General features: G+C 38.1%; 1 protein-coding gene across 2 annotated transcripts in view; it reads right to left on the reverse strand.

Moving 5' to 3' along the window:
* LOC114474813 (neprilysin-like) overlaps positions 1 to 14,581 on the reverse strand; it is a 56,422-nt gene extending 41,841 nt beyond the window's left edge. Inside the window, exons 1-3 of one of the 2 annotated variants that reach the window (XM_028465347.1) lie at positions 14,539 to 14,581; positions 6,335 to 6,511; positions 765 to 800 (exon numbers count right to left, since the gene is read on the reverse strand). In XM_028465347.1, the coding sequence (XP_028321148.1) occupies positions 765 to 800; positions 6,335 to 6,511; positions 14,539 to 14,581 (256 nt within the window). Of the gene's footprint in view, positions 1 to 764; positions 801 to 6,334; positions 6,512 to 11,983; positions 12,192 to 14,538 lie in introns of those variants that run through there. The other variant, XM_028465348.1, reaches the window with a different exon arrangement.
* Positions 14,582 to 16,384: the final 1,803 nt, after the last annotated feature.

Consider the following 16,384-nt stretch of genomic DNA (forward strand, 5'->3'; position numbering starts at 1 on the left):
TGAATAACTCCATGTTGAAATTGATAGAGCTGACATCTCGAAATCCATAAGGCGTAAAGTTGGTTCAGTGTTGTTCAAGACAAACGGGAATGAAAATATAACCCACTGAGATAAGCCCACAGCAGTCCAAGAAATGACCCAAAAATGAACAAAAACAGAAATTAAGTTGCATCTGTGTTTGAAAAATAAAGAAACTTTATGACTTCCAGTCTCTTAACTTTAAATATAATTATGTATTTATACTGCCAATTTTTTGACACTAAAGTAAATTCCCTATAGATAAACTGATAAACACAAAGTAGACAAGTATATTTTCAAACACAATTTTCTAATACATATCGTACAGTTGCATCCATATTGACAGATAGCAACAATCATATTTTAATAATAGCAGATCTGAGCATATTTTAGCCACAAATACATTACTTTAGTAGTATTTTCTTTTTTTTAGTCTTGGTTTTTTCGTAAAAATGAAACTAAATTGATAATCTAAGTGCATATTACACTGATTCTATATGTTTAGTTCATCTTGATTTGTTCAGAAGTGATAAAGAAAACACCTGTATTTTAATTTAGCTTGGCCTGGTGAAAATGCATCATCATTTCTTACTTTCTCACTAAAAACAAACAAATGTCTAAACTTTGTCTGAAGTAACTGAGCTTTCAGCTGAAGATTAAAAACATTCTCACTTATTTATTCTCAATCAAAGCCCACACATTTAAACACTAACGGGAGCACAGTGACAAACAAGCACATTGCCTACCTGACTGTGTGCAGTCAGCTGTGGTGCAGATTTCATCTACAGGAAAATAAAAACAAATGATCACACAGTGAGACTTCAGCAGTCATCCATCGTTATGATGAAGGCTCATTCACACCCTTCATTTCCCACTTTTCGTTCATTTCCTTGTCATCCTGTGTGCACATGCGACGACTCAGTCTGTCAAAAGGAATTAAGGTGCGAGGTACGTGTACCGACACACCGAGATCCTGGAACATGGCCTTAAATCTACTATTATCACATAATGTGAACTTGGCTGAATGCATTCTCTGTGGCATACACAGACTACTTGAGCTTTCTTTTAATATATTTTCCTCTTAGATTCATGAAACCGTCTGCACATATTGGTGAGATTTCTTGCTTTTAACCTTATCTGACCGTGACTTTGGTTGCTCTTCCTGTGCAGGTTTTCTCCCACACTAAAAGACGTGTGTCAGTGTTATTGGCAGTGTTTGGAATAACGGCGTTTAAAATAACGACGTTAGGTAACGGCATTTTTTTTTCAGTAACGGGGTAATCTAACGAATGACTTTTTACGCAGTTACAAAGCCGTTAATGTTACTGAACGTTAAATGCGGTGTGTTACATGCATTGATTGAATAAACTGTTATCCGAAAGCACCCCTGGCTTCATACGCAGCTGTAGTGAGGAGGTGGGTTAAAAACAAAATGAGCAATTATGATTGGCTAAGGCGGCGTCATGTGTCATGGTAGCCAATCAGAGCCAGTGTTTTTACATGTGCCAGCACACGCGCCACACACACACACACACACACAACCACTACAGATTGGATGAAGCAGCAGAGATGGCGAGCGTGGAGCAGTCTGATGAAAAGTTGTCATTTTTAAGGTGGAGATACAAACACTACTTTTAATTAATTGTGGTCAAAGGCAAGAACGTACATGTGAAGTGTACATTATATCCAGGAGAGAAGACTTTGTCGACATCCGTTGTAAGCAACTCAAATTTAATGAAGGACCTCACGACACACGGATCTAATAAATCGGAATTCTTTGACATATAGCTACTTTTTTTTTAACAGTAATGCAAATAGTTACTTTCCTTGGTAATGAGTTACTTTTATTATAAAGTAATTCAATTAATAACTCAGTTACTTTTTGGATCAAGTAGTGAGTAACTATAACTAATTACTTTTCTAAAGTAAAGTTCCCAAAACTGGTTATTAATGACTTTAAAGTTAATGTGTATCTTCTCTCTGTTGTGATGGAATTTCTGCCTATTCACAGTATTTTCTGTATAATTAGCAGCACCCTCAAAAGTTATTCACACCAGTACTAGTAGTGGTACAGTTGTTGAGGAAAAACTGATAGTAATTATTGTTTTAACACATAGTTCACATGTTCTACCAAAGCTACAAAATGTTTTTTTTTGTATTCATAACCTGGACATCAGTTGTTTTACTTGGAATCACATAATCTATATTGTTTTTTGCGTTGTTGTTGTTTTTCTTTTTTTTTTTAAATGTAATTTAATGTACAAGCTACACAGCACTTTACTAGCATAAACTTGGCTGCTTGGAAATTGTTTTTATATTATTGAAAATACTACATGGTGGAAAATTGTTAACTGTTTGTGTTTGATTTATTTATTCTTTTGTTTTTGTTTTCTGTTTCTGCTAAGATAACTGGAAGTAACTTTGTATACTCACACATATTAGAGGATTTTCTATTGTTCCTCAACTGTCATGTTACATTAGGTTCTTAGAGCCTAATAGTGTGCTGAACTAAAATGTCTATGGAAGTGATTTACAAACGTTTTAATGTAAATAACCATTGTCTACTCCTACAGCGATAAGACTACAAGTGATAATTAAAAAAACACAACATATTAGGCTTGTCTTATTTAGTATTGTAGAAGTTTGCAGGGTTTAATAAAAAGGAAAAATGGAATTAAAAAAAGTAGCGAGAGATAGAGAGAGAACATTGTTTGCATTTATTGGTAGTGATGAATACAGAACAGTAGTAACTAATATCTAATTATCTAATGTCGGATGAAATAAAGACTTTGAACTCAGAGGTGGATTCACTGACGTCATTTGATGAGGTATATTAAGGGCTTTTGTTGTGAAAAGAACAACGTGGAAGTTGCTTTTGTGTTTGTGTGTCAGGAGTAGTGAAAAGTAAAGAGGGATATGGATTTTTAAAAACATTTGCTATTTTATTTTTAATTTAGATTGGTTTTTGAGAAAGCTATAATATCTATACAGCAAATAGGGATAGTGACGGTAAAGACATACCTGTCACGTTTTGGATTTGAAAATAAGGGAAATTTTCTGGCGCTAGAATCTGGGAGGTCGACCTTTATTAACATTGAAATGCTGTGAACATTCCTACAAGGACTGGGTGATATGGACCAAAACTCATATCTCAATATATTTTCGCAAAATGGTGATATACAATATAAATCTCGATAATTTTACCAGATAAAGTCTGACCAGAAAGACAATTCTGGGTTAAATTTGCTGATGCAAAATGCCACACAGGGACATTTATTAACAAAAAGCTGCACAATATGTGCACTCATTAATCCATCTAACTGAGCTTTACATTCTGTTCTGAGAAGTAAAATCAGCAACTCCTAAAACTAGTATTTTGTTTCATATGATATATTATAGCTTTCTATATCGCCAAAATAGAAAACTCTTGAATCTCGATTTATCGCCCAGCCCTAATTCCTAAATTATAAAAACAGCCTAAATAAAAACATAAATGTGTATATGAAGCACATGTGTTTATTTAATATACTTACAGTTCATACACAAGTCAACACATTTTTGTTGCATATTTACTGTTAATTTCACATTGCTTGTCTTTAAGTTAAACATTAACATTTTATTTTCATTACATATTTACTTTTAATTTCTCAAGCTCACTCATGTGGTTCTCTGGTATTCACTAATGACTTAGACACATTTGTTGCAGACTTCACATTCTTTAAAACTTTTTGAAAGCAGTGTATATTTGTGGCGCTTGTGATTGGCTGATTTTTCATGGTGACTTACGTCGTTCCTTCCGCTGTGGGAGACGCTAAAATCTCAGTTATTAATCTAACAGAACGTATAACAGTGTCCCATCCTGTAAACTCTCTGTTCCAGTTCCAATTTACACCAGTTCTTTGTTTTTTTCGCCGGAACGTCTTCATTCATCATCTCTTATCTGAGTTGTTTTCAGTAATCTTGCGAGAACTGCCACTCAGGCCATTTCAGGTGGCAGTTCTCGCAAGGCTGGTGACAGCGTTCAGTTTAGTAAGGCATCTTTAAATGATTATTACATTAAAATACGGGATATTTACGGGAAAATACTAATACGGGAAGATGCCAGGAAAGGGGTCAAATACGGGAGTTTCCCGGCCAAAACGGGATACTTGACAGGTATGGGTAAAGGTGAGACTTGCACCATGTTAATGACAAGCTCTGGCTATGCATTATATATTACAAGTATTTTAATGCATATTTTAAAGGTTTCTTAAATTGCCTTGCATGCTTTTTCTTCTGGCTGTCTCAGTGGCTGTGCTTTCTTATCGTGCTTTGAAAGCTCTAAGTTCAAGTATAATTTGTCATCTGAACAAAGCACAAAGCCAGGGGAATGGATCAACAGTGCAGGTACACAGTTTTAAGAATCAATATTTAAACCTCTGAAATACTCCCAGCCAAGAAAAAGTCTTAAAAAATCTGTTCACTATCTATCTTTAAAAGCAAGGAATCTCTGTGTGTCTGTGCCTCAAATATCTATGGTGTTCAGGGACAGACAGAGCTTATACTTGCTACATAGCTGCAGCTTGGTTCAAAGCTGTGCAATGTCGCATTAGTTTGGACTGCAATGCTACAGTCAATGAATAATTTCATAAAATTGTCTACTGCGAGCGAAGCAGAGCCACTAGAGTCAGGTGTGCGCCAAGAGCCAATCACTGCACAGCTCTGCTCCGGTGCGTGCCAGAGCTAATCACAGTGGCGAGCTAGAGTCACGTGTGCGGCTAGAGCCAATTGCTGAAGACCTGGAGTAGCACCAGACGTGCGCACACACAGCCAAGCAGACACGGGGTGAGAGATAGGAAGATAGTTTAAGGCTCTTTCACAAGTTTAGAGCTCCTGAGGACTTCTCTTTTGAGGAAACATAATTTTTGACTGTTCCTTATTTGGTGATTACGTTTCAAAACGTTTATTTTAATTTTATTTTGAAATCAATGCAGGTTGCACTGGATGGAGGGTTAGACCGGAGAGGGGGAAGGGCCGTCTGAGCAGCCACACTCACTGATAAACTAGCAAAGCTCTCAAGTCTCACGCATTGGGCATGAGACACACGCATTTCAACCTGATGTGAGTCACTGAGAGCGTGCATGTGCGCGGCTGAAGCACTTGCGTGTGTGAGTTATTCTTAGTCTGCTCGCTAACTTACATCTGTTTGTATATTAATTACTAACCTTGGATGATAAGCACCCCTGCACTAAGAAAAGTTAAATGCTAAATAAATAGTTTTATTTGTACGAATGTATCTGTCTTTTATCAGATTCCACCTAAAAGGCAAGCATACACTGTGTGATTTTTTGCCCATTTTGAGCCAATTTTCAACCCATGTGTCTATTTTTTGGGATCGTGCGAGTCTCTGCTAGATTGTGGGTTATGCATCGTGTAGTATACATGGGGTCACAAGAAGCGATGACCACCTCACCTCACAACCAGCTGCCGATCAGCAATCGTATGGTCAAAAGGAAATCAAACATGTTTGAAATCCAGTCGCTCCTCGTACGGGTATCTCACAGTTGAAGCAATGCCACGGACCGGCTTACCTTAAACTCTCACACTGCACACTGAACACTGTGGGGCCACTGTGGAATTGACGGACCGTACTGCCCATGTCTGTCCAGCCAGCTCCTGGTCCATCACATCGCCATCTTTTCTTTTTTAAAGCTTTTTTTGTGGAGATTTGCGAGTGTCTCTCCACTTCCGGGTTCTTTTTCTTCGTCTGTTTTAGTAGCGACGCTTCAGAGTTCTTCTTCTTCTTCTAATTTGTACGTTGCATTTCCGGAAACAAGACCCCGACGTGTCGTGTATGAAGTACAGTATGAGCAGTCAGATCGTGTCAGAGTGTCGGTCAGTACAGTGTGAGAACATGAATCGTGAGCTGTGCACATTCGGGCTCTGCACATGAGTCGCACAGTTTGAGCTGGAGCTGAGTACAACGATTAAAAACAATTGCACAGTGTATCCAAGGCTTAAACCGCCGCATTGGTGCAAACTTTATCAATTTATCATGCGCATGTCCCATAGAATGAAACCAGGGAAATTGCACACGCTATTTTGCTTTGCACCCGCACATACACCCCTTTATAACACTACAGAGTACAGAGTATGTACACCTTTTTGTACATTCAACCTTCAAACACATACTCATTTAGCCATAATTGACAACTCTACTTAAGCTCCAACATGAATACATATTTCCGCCGGGCACTGTACTAGTGTATAATAATTACAGGACTCACTTTGTCAAGATTCCAAAGCGTTAAAGCACAGTTCTCCTACGAGCACTCACCAGTCTTCTGTGTGGCAAACAGGATGATGAGGGCAACAATGATGATGAAGAGCAAGGAGACGATTGTAATGAGGCCAATTTCGAGAGAGGTCCATCGAGGCTTTTTAGCAGACTTGGGGGTGTTGGTCTCTGTCATTCTCAAATCTTCTCCTACAGCTGCTGCCTGTATCAACTCACCTAAGGGAGAGAGAATGAGTGAGTGGAATGAACAAAGAGCACTGAAACCATCAGGTAAAGGAGAGAGTGTGTGAATCAGCAAGCGCTGTGGTGATCAATCAACCGTCATTTTCCAATGGAACACTTATTTGAACATGTCCTGATTTGCAGCTGCTTTGATGTGCGGAGTGGGCGGTGATTACCTGGTTTATATCCTAGATCAGTGGTTCTATAACGTTTTTGGCTCAAGTAGCCCCGTTTCTCTTATTTCTGAATCCAAGCACCCCCTTTGTCTAATTACAACATTTTACTCAGAATACCAGTAATAGCGATAACGTTTTTAAATAACATCATTTTGAAAATAAGTAGGATTAAACAGTATTTAGCATCGTGGTTGCCAACCTTTTTTGGATCGTGACCCCATTTTGATATCAAAAATTTCAGGTCAAATACACTTTTTTCTTTGTTTGTTTTAATGTGTTACAAAGCCTTCAGGATTAGCGACAAGTTGCGCCAGCTCAGATATATTTGTAGTACATTTTATTTTAAAGTATAGTATAGAATACTATTAAGATTTTGGCTTGTTTTAAATGCAAAGAATACATTTTTAAACATTATTTATTCTTGTTTTTTATATCAATTACTAGACATTTCAGGTGACCCCATTTAAATTCCAGACAACCCCACATGGGGTCATGACCCCAAGGTTTAAAAACACTGATTAAGAGCCTCCAGAATAATTTTTTTTCTATAGTTTTTTTTTAATCATTTCAGTCTACTTCCGCCTAGTGTGGGACCAAGACTGACCTTTGGATTTTCAGTTCATGTTCTAATCAACATCATTTCATCATTATTCTGATTATCAATTTTAACTGAGCATGAACATTATAAAACTGTTAATTTTCCACTCTCTCTCTCTCTCAAGTACCCCCTGTAGTGCCATTGCATACCCCTAGGGGTACATTTTGCCCCATTTGGGAAACACTGTCCTAGATTATCTAATGACTGCTTTTCTATGGTTGGAATAGGAACCCTAAACTAGTTGTTTACTGTAGAATTACAGTATAGTGTTCTTCTAAAGCCAAATAATAGCTTTTGGTGAGATACATGGTTTTAATCCTTTAATTCATGTGTCAAACTCAAGGCCCAGGGACCAAATCCGGCCCTTTGGAGCATCCAATCTGGCCAGCAGGAAAAGTACCGATGACAGAGAAAACATGAATTATTGTGTTAATTACCAACTAATTCTGATATCTCAGTCCCTTCAAATTCAAGCAAATGCCACAGTATTTGCAGTGCTTACAGTTTTTCTGTGCTTATATCACATGATAGCAGTTATTTTTACTCTCAAATTGTTGAAAGATTTGAGAGTAAAATTTGAGATATTTTGCAGGATGTTTTCCAAAATCCTGCAAAATATGGGCAATTTTTTTTTTTTTTAAATGGTCAAAAAAATTGAGGATATTTATAGCAAATTAATGCTGAAATTGCTCGCCTGTAATCTGCGGCCCACTTTAGATCGAACTGGTCCGTATTTGACCCCTTAACTAAAATGAGTTTGACATCCCTGCTTTAATTTAAGAATATGTTAAAAAAAAAAAAAAAATCAGCCAATGCACAAAAATTCCTATAAAACCCTTGATTTGACAGCACAACTAAATAAATACATTATATATAATTACAAAAAAAATTGACTAAAAGATTAAGTTAAACGCATTTTTTTAACCAGTCTTGAAACAGTATGTTAAAGATCCAGTATCACTGTATAATCACCAGTATCACCATTATAAAGTGATTTTTTTAATTATACTGCCCCTTTTTTTCAGGAAATTTAATCTGCTGAGATGTTTCGACTGCCAACTGACTGCCAAAAGTCCGAACAGTTACCTTTGAATGGAAACCAGTTCTAGAGTGGGACAATGTGAAAATGCCCCTTTGTCTTTTTGAGGTAAACAGCTAAAATCATACAATAATAAAACACTGCCAATGACATTCAGAAGGTAACCACGTGCATGTTCTCCAGAACCTATATCAGACTTAAAATGAGATTCTTACCTCAAAACTGATGAAAAAAACTCCATGAATTTAGTATGTAATTCCAGCAAGTTCATTTTGTCTTCTTTTTGGGAAAAAATGTGTTATGGTTTCATTAATTCAGTCAACTATTTTTCAGGACATGTTATCCCCTGACATGCTTTGACTGCCAACTGTCAGTCTTCCTCAGAGGGCGTGATTGCTTTGATGTAAGAATTAAGGACACATGAAAGCGATCAGTCGATGCTTTAATGCTTTCCTTATGAAATAACTCCTAGGGATTCATCAACATACCTGTCAAGTTTTGGATTTGAAAATAAGGGAAATTTTCTGGCGCCCAATACGAGCAGTCCCACCCGCCCAACCAAGCTCCAGTATTCCTTATATTTTAAGATAGATGTACAAGAAATCTAAAATACCCACTTGTCAACCACTTACTAAATACATTTATGTGATTAGAATCTGGTAGGTCGACCTTTATTAACATTGAAATGCTGTGAACATTCCTACTAAGGCTGGGCAATATTGACGAAAACTCATATCTCAATATATTTTCTCAAATTGGTGATATATATATATATATAAATCTCAATAATTTTATCAAATAAAGTCTGACCAGAAAGACAATTCTGCTTTAAATTTGCTGATGCAAAATGCTACACAGGGACATTTATTAACAAACAGCTGATCAATATGTGCACTCATTAATCATCTAACTGAGCTTTACATGTTGTTCTGAGAAGTAAAAGCAGCGACTTTGAAAACCAGTATTTTGAGCTGTAATATATATATATATATATATATATATATATATATATATATATATATATATATATATATATATGAAATATTATAGTTTTCTATATCGCCAAAATAGAAAACTCGATACATCTTGAATCTCAATATATCGCCCAGCCCTAATTCCTAAATTATAAAACAGCCTAAATGAAAACATAAATGGGTATATAAAGCACATGTGTTTATTTAATATACTTAGTTTATATACAAGTCAACACATTGCATATTTACTGTTAATTTCACGTTGCTTGTCTTTAAGTTAGACATTTACTTATTATTTTATTACATATTTTCTTATAATTTCTCATGCTCACTCATGTGGTTCTCTCGTATTCACTAATGACTTATTAGACACATTTATTACAGACTTTGCATCCTTTAACACTTTTTAAAGCAGTTTAAATTTGTGGCTGATTTTTTTCACCGGAACATCTTCATTCATCATCTCTGTTCTGAGTTGTTTCCGGGTTTGTTGCCGCTGTCATCACTAATCTCACGAGAATTGCTACCCAGGCCGTTTCAGGTGGTAGTTCTCGCGAGGCTAGTGACGGCGTTCAGTTTAATAATAATTAAAAGGCATCTTTTAATTATTATTACATTAAAATACAGGACATTTACGGAGAAATACTAATACAGGAAGATGGCGGGAAAGAAAGGTAAAATACGGGAGTTTCCCGACTAAAACGGGATACTTGACAGGTATGTTCATCAAAGCAATCACTAGATGCCTCTGAGGAAGACATGTCAAATGATGTCAGGAGATCAAACTTCCTAAAAAAAAGTTGCCTGAATAAATGAAAGACACCTTAAAAGGGGCAGTATTGTGAAAAATTCCTTTTATATTAGTTTTGCTACAGTGATATACATTCCTTTATCAATCAATCAATCAATCTTTATTTGTATAGCGCCAAATCATAACCAATGGTATCTCAAGGCACTTTACAGTAGAGCAGTCTTAAGGACGGACTCTTCATTTTATGGATACACACATATGCATATATACGTATATACACATACATATGTATCCCACACCCAACATGAATTCATCATGGCGGCAAGGAAAACCTTCTGTTAAGCAGCAGGAACCTTGTGTGGATCCCATTCCTATGATGAACAGCCATCCACGTTATGCTGTGTTGGGTGTGTGCAGAGAAAAGGGTGGAGACAGAGCCGCTGAGTCTCTGTAACTCCACACTGAGGATCCCACGGACCTGCAAGACAAAAGCCAGAAGGAGTACAGGAGCAAACACACAAGGGAAGAAGCAGACATAAAGGGAGTGTTTGAAAGAGGAATGGGACCCTCTCCGGTCCCTCTCTAACCTAAATGACCTCTCTCTTTTAGCCTCATTCAGAGGGTCAAAGTTGAAAACATTCTGTTTACTCCCTCCCTTGTTATTACACATTTTGTAAAAAGTCAGCTCCAAACTGGCGAGTTGGACATCACCTGGCAGAAACTCCGCCTCCTGACAATCCTGGCTCCTCCTACCCTATAAGAATGTGAGCTCCTCCCTCTCCAACTATCTCACAGGTAAAACAAACACTGTGGTTTAATATAGAACATACATTATACTTTTTTGTCATATATGTAAAGCTACATATATGGAATGTGTTCTCTGCATTTAACCCCACCCTGAGGAGCAGTGGGCAGCAACGGAGTCGCGCCCAGGGAGCAGCTGCAATCAGTTCCATCTATAGTAACCGTTATACCGCCTCGTATCTCCTTTGAGATGATCTGACATGTTTGTGACCCAATGCAATGCAGCGGTTTGACAAAACAGTGGACTATCATCGTGAATGGACTATTCTTGTAATCAGTAGTGGAGAGGATGACAAGACAGCAACATAGCAGCTCTTGTAAGTGTTTGAAACAGCTGACTCAGATGACAGACTCCGCTGCTGCTACTGCTGCTGCCTCACAAACACTGTGGAGCAGCGTTTGTTGGACTCACAATCACAGTACCCACATAAAAAATCCACGTGTTTTACTGAAATGTGCAGTTTTTTGGCTGAAAACAATAACAAGTGTACGCACAGCAAAAGAAAATCGCTATGGTAAGCTGAGGCATGAAGTCTGCGTCTACAGACACGCCCAATCATACGCATGCCTAAAGGCCCCAAAACAGCCCGTTTTTAGAAGCGTCATTAAACTGACTTTTCAGAGGGCAACAGGCGAGTTTGGGTTAGGTTTTTGGGCTTCTTAGAACAAATGGAGATGAGTGAAAAATAGCATAATACTGGACCTTTAACATATTATTTCAAAGAATAAGACAAATTAGTAACACTTTACTTGAAGTTTTATACATAAAGGCTGACATTACACTGTCATTATTATGACATGACACCTGTTATTAGCATGAATGAGGTGTCATGAATGTTGTTATTAAGTGTTGTTCATTACCCTAAACTTAACCCTTTGTTACCGTAACCCCTAACCCTAACCCCACTAGATATCTCCACCTAACTCAGAAAATGCCAACATATCTCCAAAGGTGTCATAATTTAGCCAATTATGCTAAATGACAGCTTAATGACAGCTTTAATGACACCGTATTCATGTTAATGACAGCTCATTAATGACAGCGTCCAGTAAAGTATTACCGACTAAATGCACTTGCTGGAATCATCAGTCCTGAAACAAGAAGTGGGAAAAAAAAGTCTTACCCCAGTGGCACCACTGTCCACAGACAAGGAAAATCTATAAAGAAAAGCACACTTCTGAAGAGCAGAAAACAAGCACAACCCTTCCTTTGCTCTTTCCCTCTCGGGTGCTGAAGAAGAACTTCACAAATTCAGGAAACGAGCAGTTAAATATATCTCTGCAGGACAACTAATAATACCTAATCCTTTAACCACACGCAGCACACCGACACTAACTCACGACCCACGTTTTACAAGCTCGTGTCATGTGTTGTCAGTGCGGATGGGTGGATCCCTTGTCAGCCCCACATGGCCAAAGGACGAAGTCTCCTTTACCTTCGTCTGAACACACTCAAAGCTGAACACATGCACGTCGCCCACACAGGCGTCCACTCCTCTAGTCATCTTCATTACTAAGGTCTGGCTGTGTCAATGAGCCTATTGTTAAGCAAATCCCTTCATATTGTGTATATCATCCCCGTAGGATGCTTCACCACCTCCACACCAACTCGGAAATATGCATGATTTCACATGGGGCTGTAGGATTTACAACAGGAGAGAGAGAGAGAGAGAGAGAGAGAGAGAGAGAGAGAGAGTTCTCCATCCACACGAAACATGAAGGGATTTAAGTGATTGAATATACACAGGAACTGAGATGATTCGAGTTGATATATTAATCAAGTCTTTGCGCAGCAGCGTCTGTTTTCTAGAAGCAGGGGTCAGAAAACTTCATCTGCGAGCAAACAGATCACTGTGACAGCAAGTCCCACAGCTCCAATAAAACCATGTGCAGGGACTGCATACCCTAGCATACTCTCGCTCTGGTCCTGACACATTACATGCCAAGAGATCGTGGTATGTATGAAATGGAAAAACAAGAGTAAAGTAGTGAGTAAAACCCAAAGGGATAAAAAAAAGCTAATAATCAGAATGGGGACTTTATAGGGTACTTAATCATGTTTAAGTGACTGAGACTGTGTTCCAAATGGCATACTAACGTACTGCTTATACTAAGTCTGACGTCAAAATGAGTACCTAGTGTTCACAATAGATAGTATTGAAAGTTTGAGTACATGAGAAATACCCGGTTGTATACTATATCGGGACAATTATTGAGTGTGCACGGTGGGCACACTAGTCATACTCAACCGTCCCATGATGCATTACGAGCAGAACGTAAAATTGTTCTGGGACTGGCTTCAAGTTAAAAGTTAAACATCCCCCTTTCAGAACAAAAGCATCTCTTCTTGTCTTCCATTGGTTTATAACGCTTTTGTAAATAGGGCTGTTGTTTTGAAGTTAACCGGAAGTTTTGTCAGTAGCACAATGGCGGAGCTCCGAAAATCTCTGAAATGTGTTTTGCGCAAGTTTTTATGGATCAAATGACCACATGTTGATAATGTACATAGTGGGAACACTCACCATCCTAATCATACTGATAGTATAAAGTAGACAGTACTGTATAAACTCATTGAGTTTGTAGTGTATAGCATGGAGTGTTCCATTTTGAACACAGCCATACTCTCAGCATGCTGATGCTTACACTCAACGTAATGCTTTCTGCTCTGTTTCTGTAGTGAGGATTAGTTCCTGGAGGATGTTGACTACATTTTCTGGCATGTTTAGTCTGCAAAGGTGCATGAGATAAAAAAAAAAAAAAGGTTTTTCCCCATCAATCTAAGAAGCACAGTTAGTGCTGTGTGGTAATGAGTGTTGGAAATGAAAGATGAACAAAAAGTGAAAATGTAACTTCTGTATTCTTTTCCTTTCTTCATCCGTCCATCATGATATATATGTTAAACATAAACACCCTTACGTCTTGTGAGACTTCACAAAGCTCCTGCAAATTAAAGCCATCATTCACTGAGGCACTACCTGAGTGCTGCACACAAACACACCAATTGCAGTGCATGCTCGAGTCGCATGCATAAATTCCCTTTTTTTTCTTTTCTTTTTTACAACCCAAATCCATACAAGCCATAAACATGTCATATACTTTAAAGAACTGAAAAAGTGAAGGAATGTGGCCTAGTTTAACTTAAAATAACACCTTCTCTGGGATATGACTTGCAGCTTGGGACCTGAAGCTTGCACCAAAAGACAAAAAAAAATCAGACTTAAAGCTCAACAGTGTTTTGAGCTATATAAAGTCTAATTAATTGCTCTTTTGTTTTTGTTTTTTTTGTTTTTTTAATCATTTGATGTAAAAAAAAAAAAAAAAAAAAAAAAACTAATACTTGTATATAAAAATCTATATAAAAATCTATAAAAATCCAACTTTCTGCAACAGAACCAGTTGTATTTACCACACTGCTGATGTCCAGCTGTTTTCTACCAGGACAGGTCATAAAAACAGTCAAAACTGCTCATCTTCAGCACGCGCTTAACGGTGCTTCACGTGCACTTTCATGCGTGTAAATCCCTTCACCTCCTGTTGCACCACATGGACCGGGAAACACGATGAACTTGTGCGGTGGGTGCGTGCTGGAGCCCCGTGTGTCACCCACAACCACAATGCGCACCAACGATCATGCGCACGGGGCGCACCGGACGCGCAGAAGGAGCGCGGCAAAACTCACCAGATATATCGGGAAATTTTCGGTCGATGATATAAATGGGCATCACATCCACTGGGTCTCACATCAGATTATTCCACGCGGGGAGCGCCAGCTGCTGATGGATCCGATGTAGAGGCTGATTTCACCCTGGATTACACTCAACAACACTCTCCTCCCAGCTCTCTTTTCACCTTTATTCTTCTTTTTTCCTCTGCTTTTCTAACCTGGGTGTGCACATTCGAGCTCACACGCCTAGAAGCAGCAGTGTTTTTTTCCCACAACTATAGCCGACTGCATGTCTGGTGCTCGCTGCATCTAAACGCTCCATCAGAGTCCTGCACCGCACAGTCGGTGGAGTAGAGGAGATGGAGCATTTATAGAGCGGCTGACACGCGCTGGTGAGGCAGTGAGGTGCTGCTCAGAAGTTCCTCATCCAGGAGAGGTTGAGGTTGCCTCCTCCATAGGGCGGTGTTTTGAAGTGACCCTGTCAGCAGCACCCGGGGCCACCAGGCACAGGGCACGGATAGGGGAGACTATGGGATTAGTGGCCATGATTTAGGGTTCAGGGAAGGATTCTTCAAGGGTCTTAATGCCTAAAATACTGTAAATTATTATTGTTATTTGTTTTAAATAATTGGACATCCTCCCATTTATTTGTTACACTATAGTGCATTATCGTATCTTAGTGCAGTGGTTCCCAACCAGGGGTACGTGTACCCTTGAACATATTGCATTAGGTACTTGGAAGCATCTATGAATTTATTTTTAACATAATGACTAATTTCATATCCTTTTTTAGACACTATACATTTATCCTCCTACTGATATTAAACTGCATCAATGGAAAATATAATATGGCCCTATTTTCCTAATATGTTGATAGTTATCAAGCCACCAAACATTTAACCAAATATATTCCCTGTGTAATGTAGAATAATCCTACACGTGAAATGTCCCTATGTGCGCATGTGCACTAATAGCGTAGTAAATATTTACACGTATATGTACAATATTTTGCTACCGTAACAATGTTAACCCCTAACCTGTCCGTAGGTTTTTTTTACACGGTATCCAACATGAGGGACGCGCATGCGCAGTTCGCCAGGTGCGCAATCTCATTGTATAATTATTTTACGGTCGGGTTATTTTACACTACCCTGGATATAAAATGAAGTAGCTATGTATGAGTCACACTAGGAAAAAGATTGTTACTTACTTTTATTATAATTCTATTTCTGTGGACGATGAGATTTAGTCATACAATGTCAGAGGGTAAAGCAAGCATGTACTCACTGGAAAAGGCAAAAAAATAATAAAAAATTGTTCTAAATCAGAGTAAACTCTACAAGTTGACGTGTATAACTTAGCAACATGTTGCAATGCTGAAGCTGCAGAAGAGAGTTCAGAGGCAAACATGTAAACATGTTCATAAAACAAAGGGGTATTAATTGAGCAATAGCATACTTTTCATTTGAAAAGAGGTTTGCGGGTTATACACTCGACAGAAAAGGTTGGGAAACCATGTCATAGTGTTTTAGTACAGTGCCTTTAAAATATATTAAGCATGTCCCGATCTGATATTGCAAATGGATATCGGTCCAATATCAGAAAAAAATGAGTATCAGATTACATAAATAATACCAGTGGTTATTTTGCACTTTAATTTTTGTTGTTGTTTTTATTTGATTCAGTGAGCTTTTAGTTAAGTTTATTTTATTTAATTTTTTTAAAGAAAGATTTGTGCTGATATGGTATTGATATCTGTATCGACAAATCCTCAAAGCCGCAATATCAGTATTGTATCGGAAGTGAAAAAGTTGTATCAGGACACTCTATGTGGTAGTTTCCTTTATTGAGTAATTCATTA

Source organism: Gouania willdenowi, chromosome 13 (genome assembly GCF_900634775.1).
Source record: "Gouania willdenowi chromosome 13, fGouWil2.1, whole genome shotgun sequence".
Taxonomy (NCBI): domain Eukaryota; kingdom Metazoa; phylum Chordata; class Actinopteri; order Blenniiformes; family Gobiesocidae; genus Gouania; species Gouania willdenowi.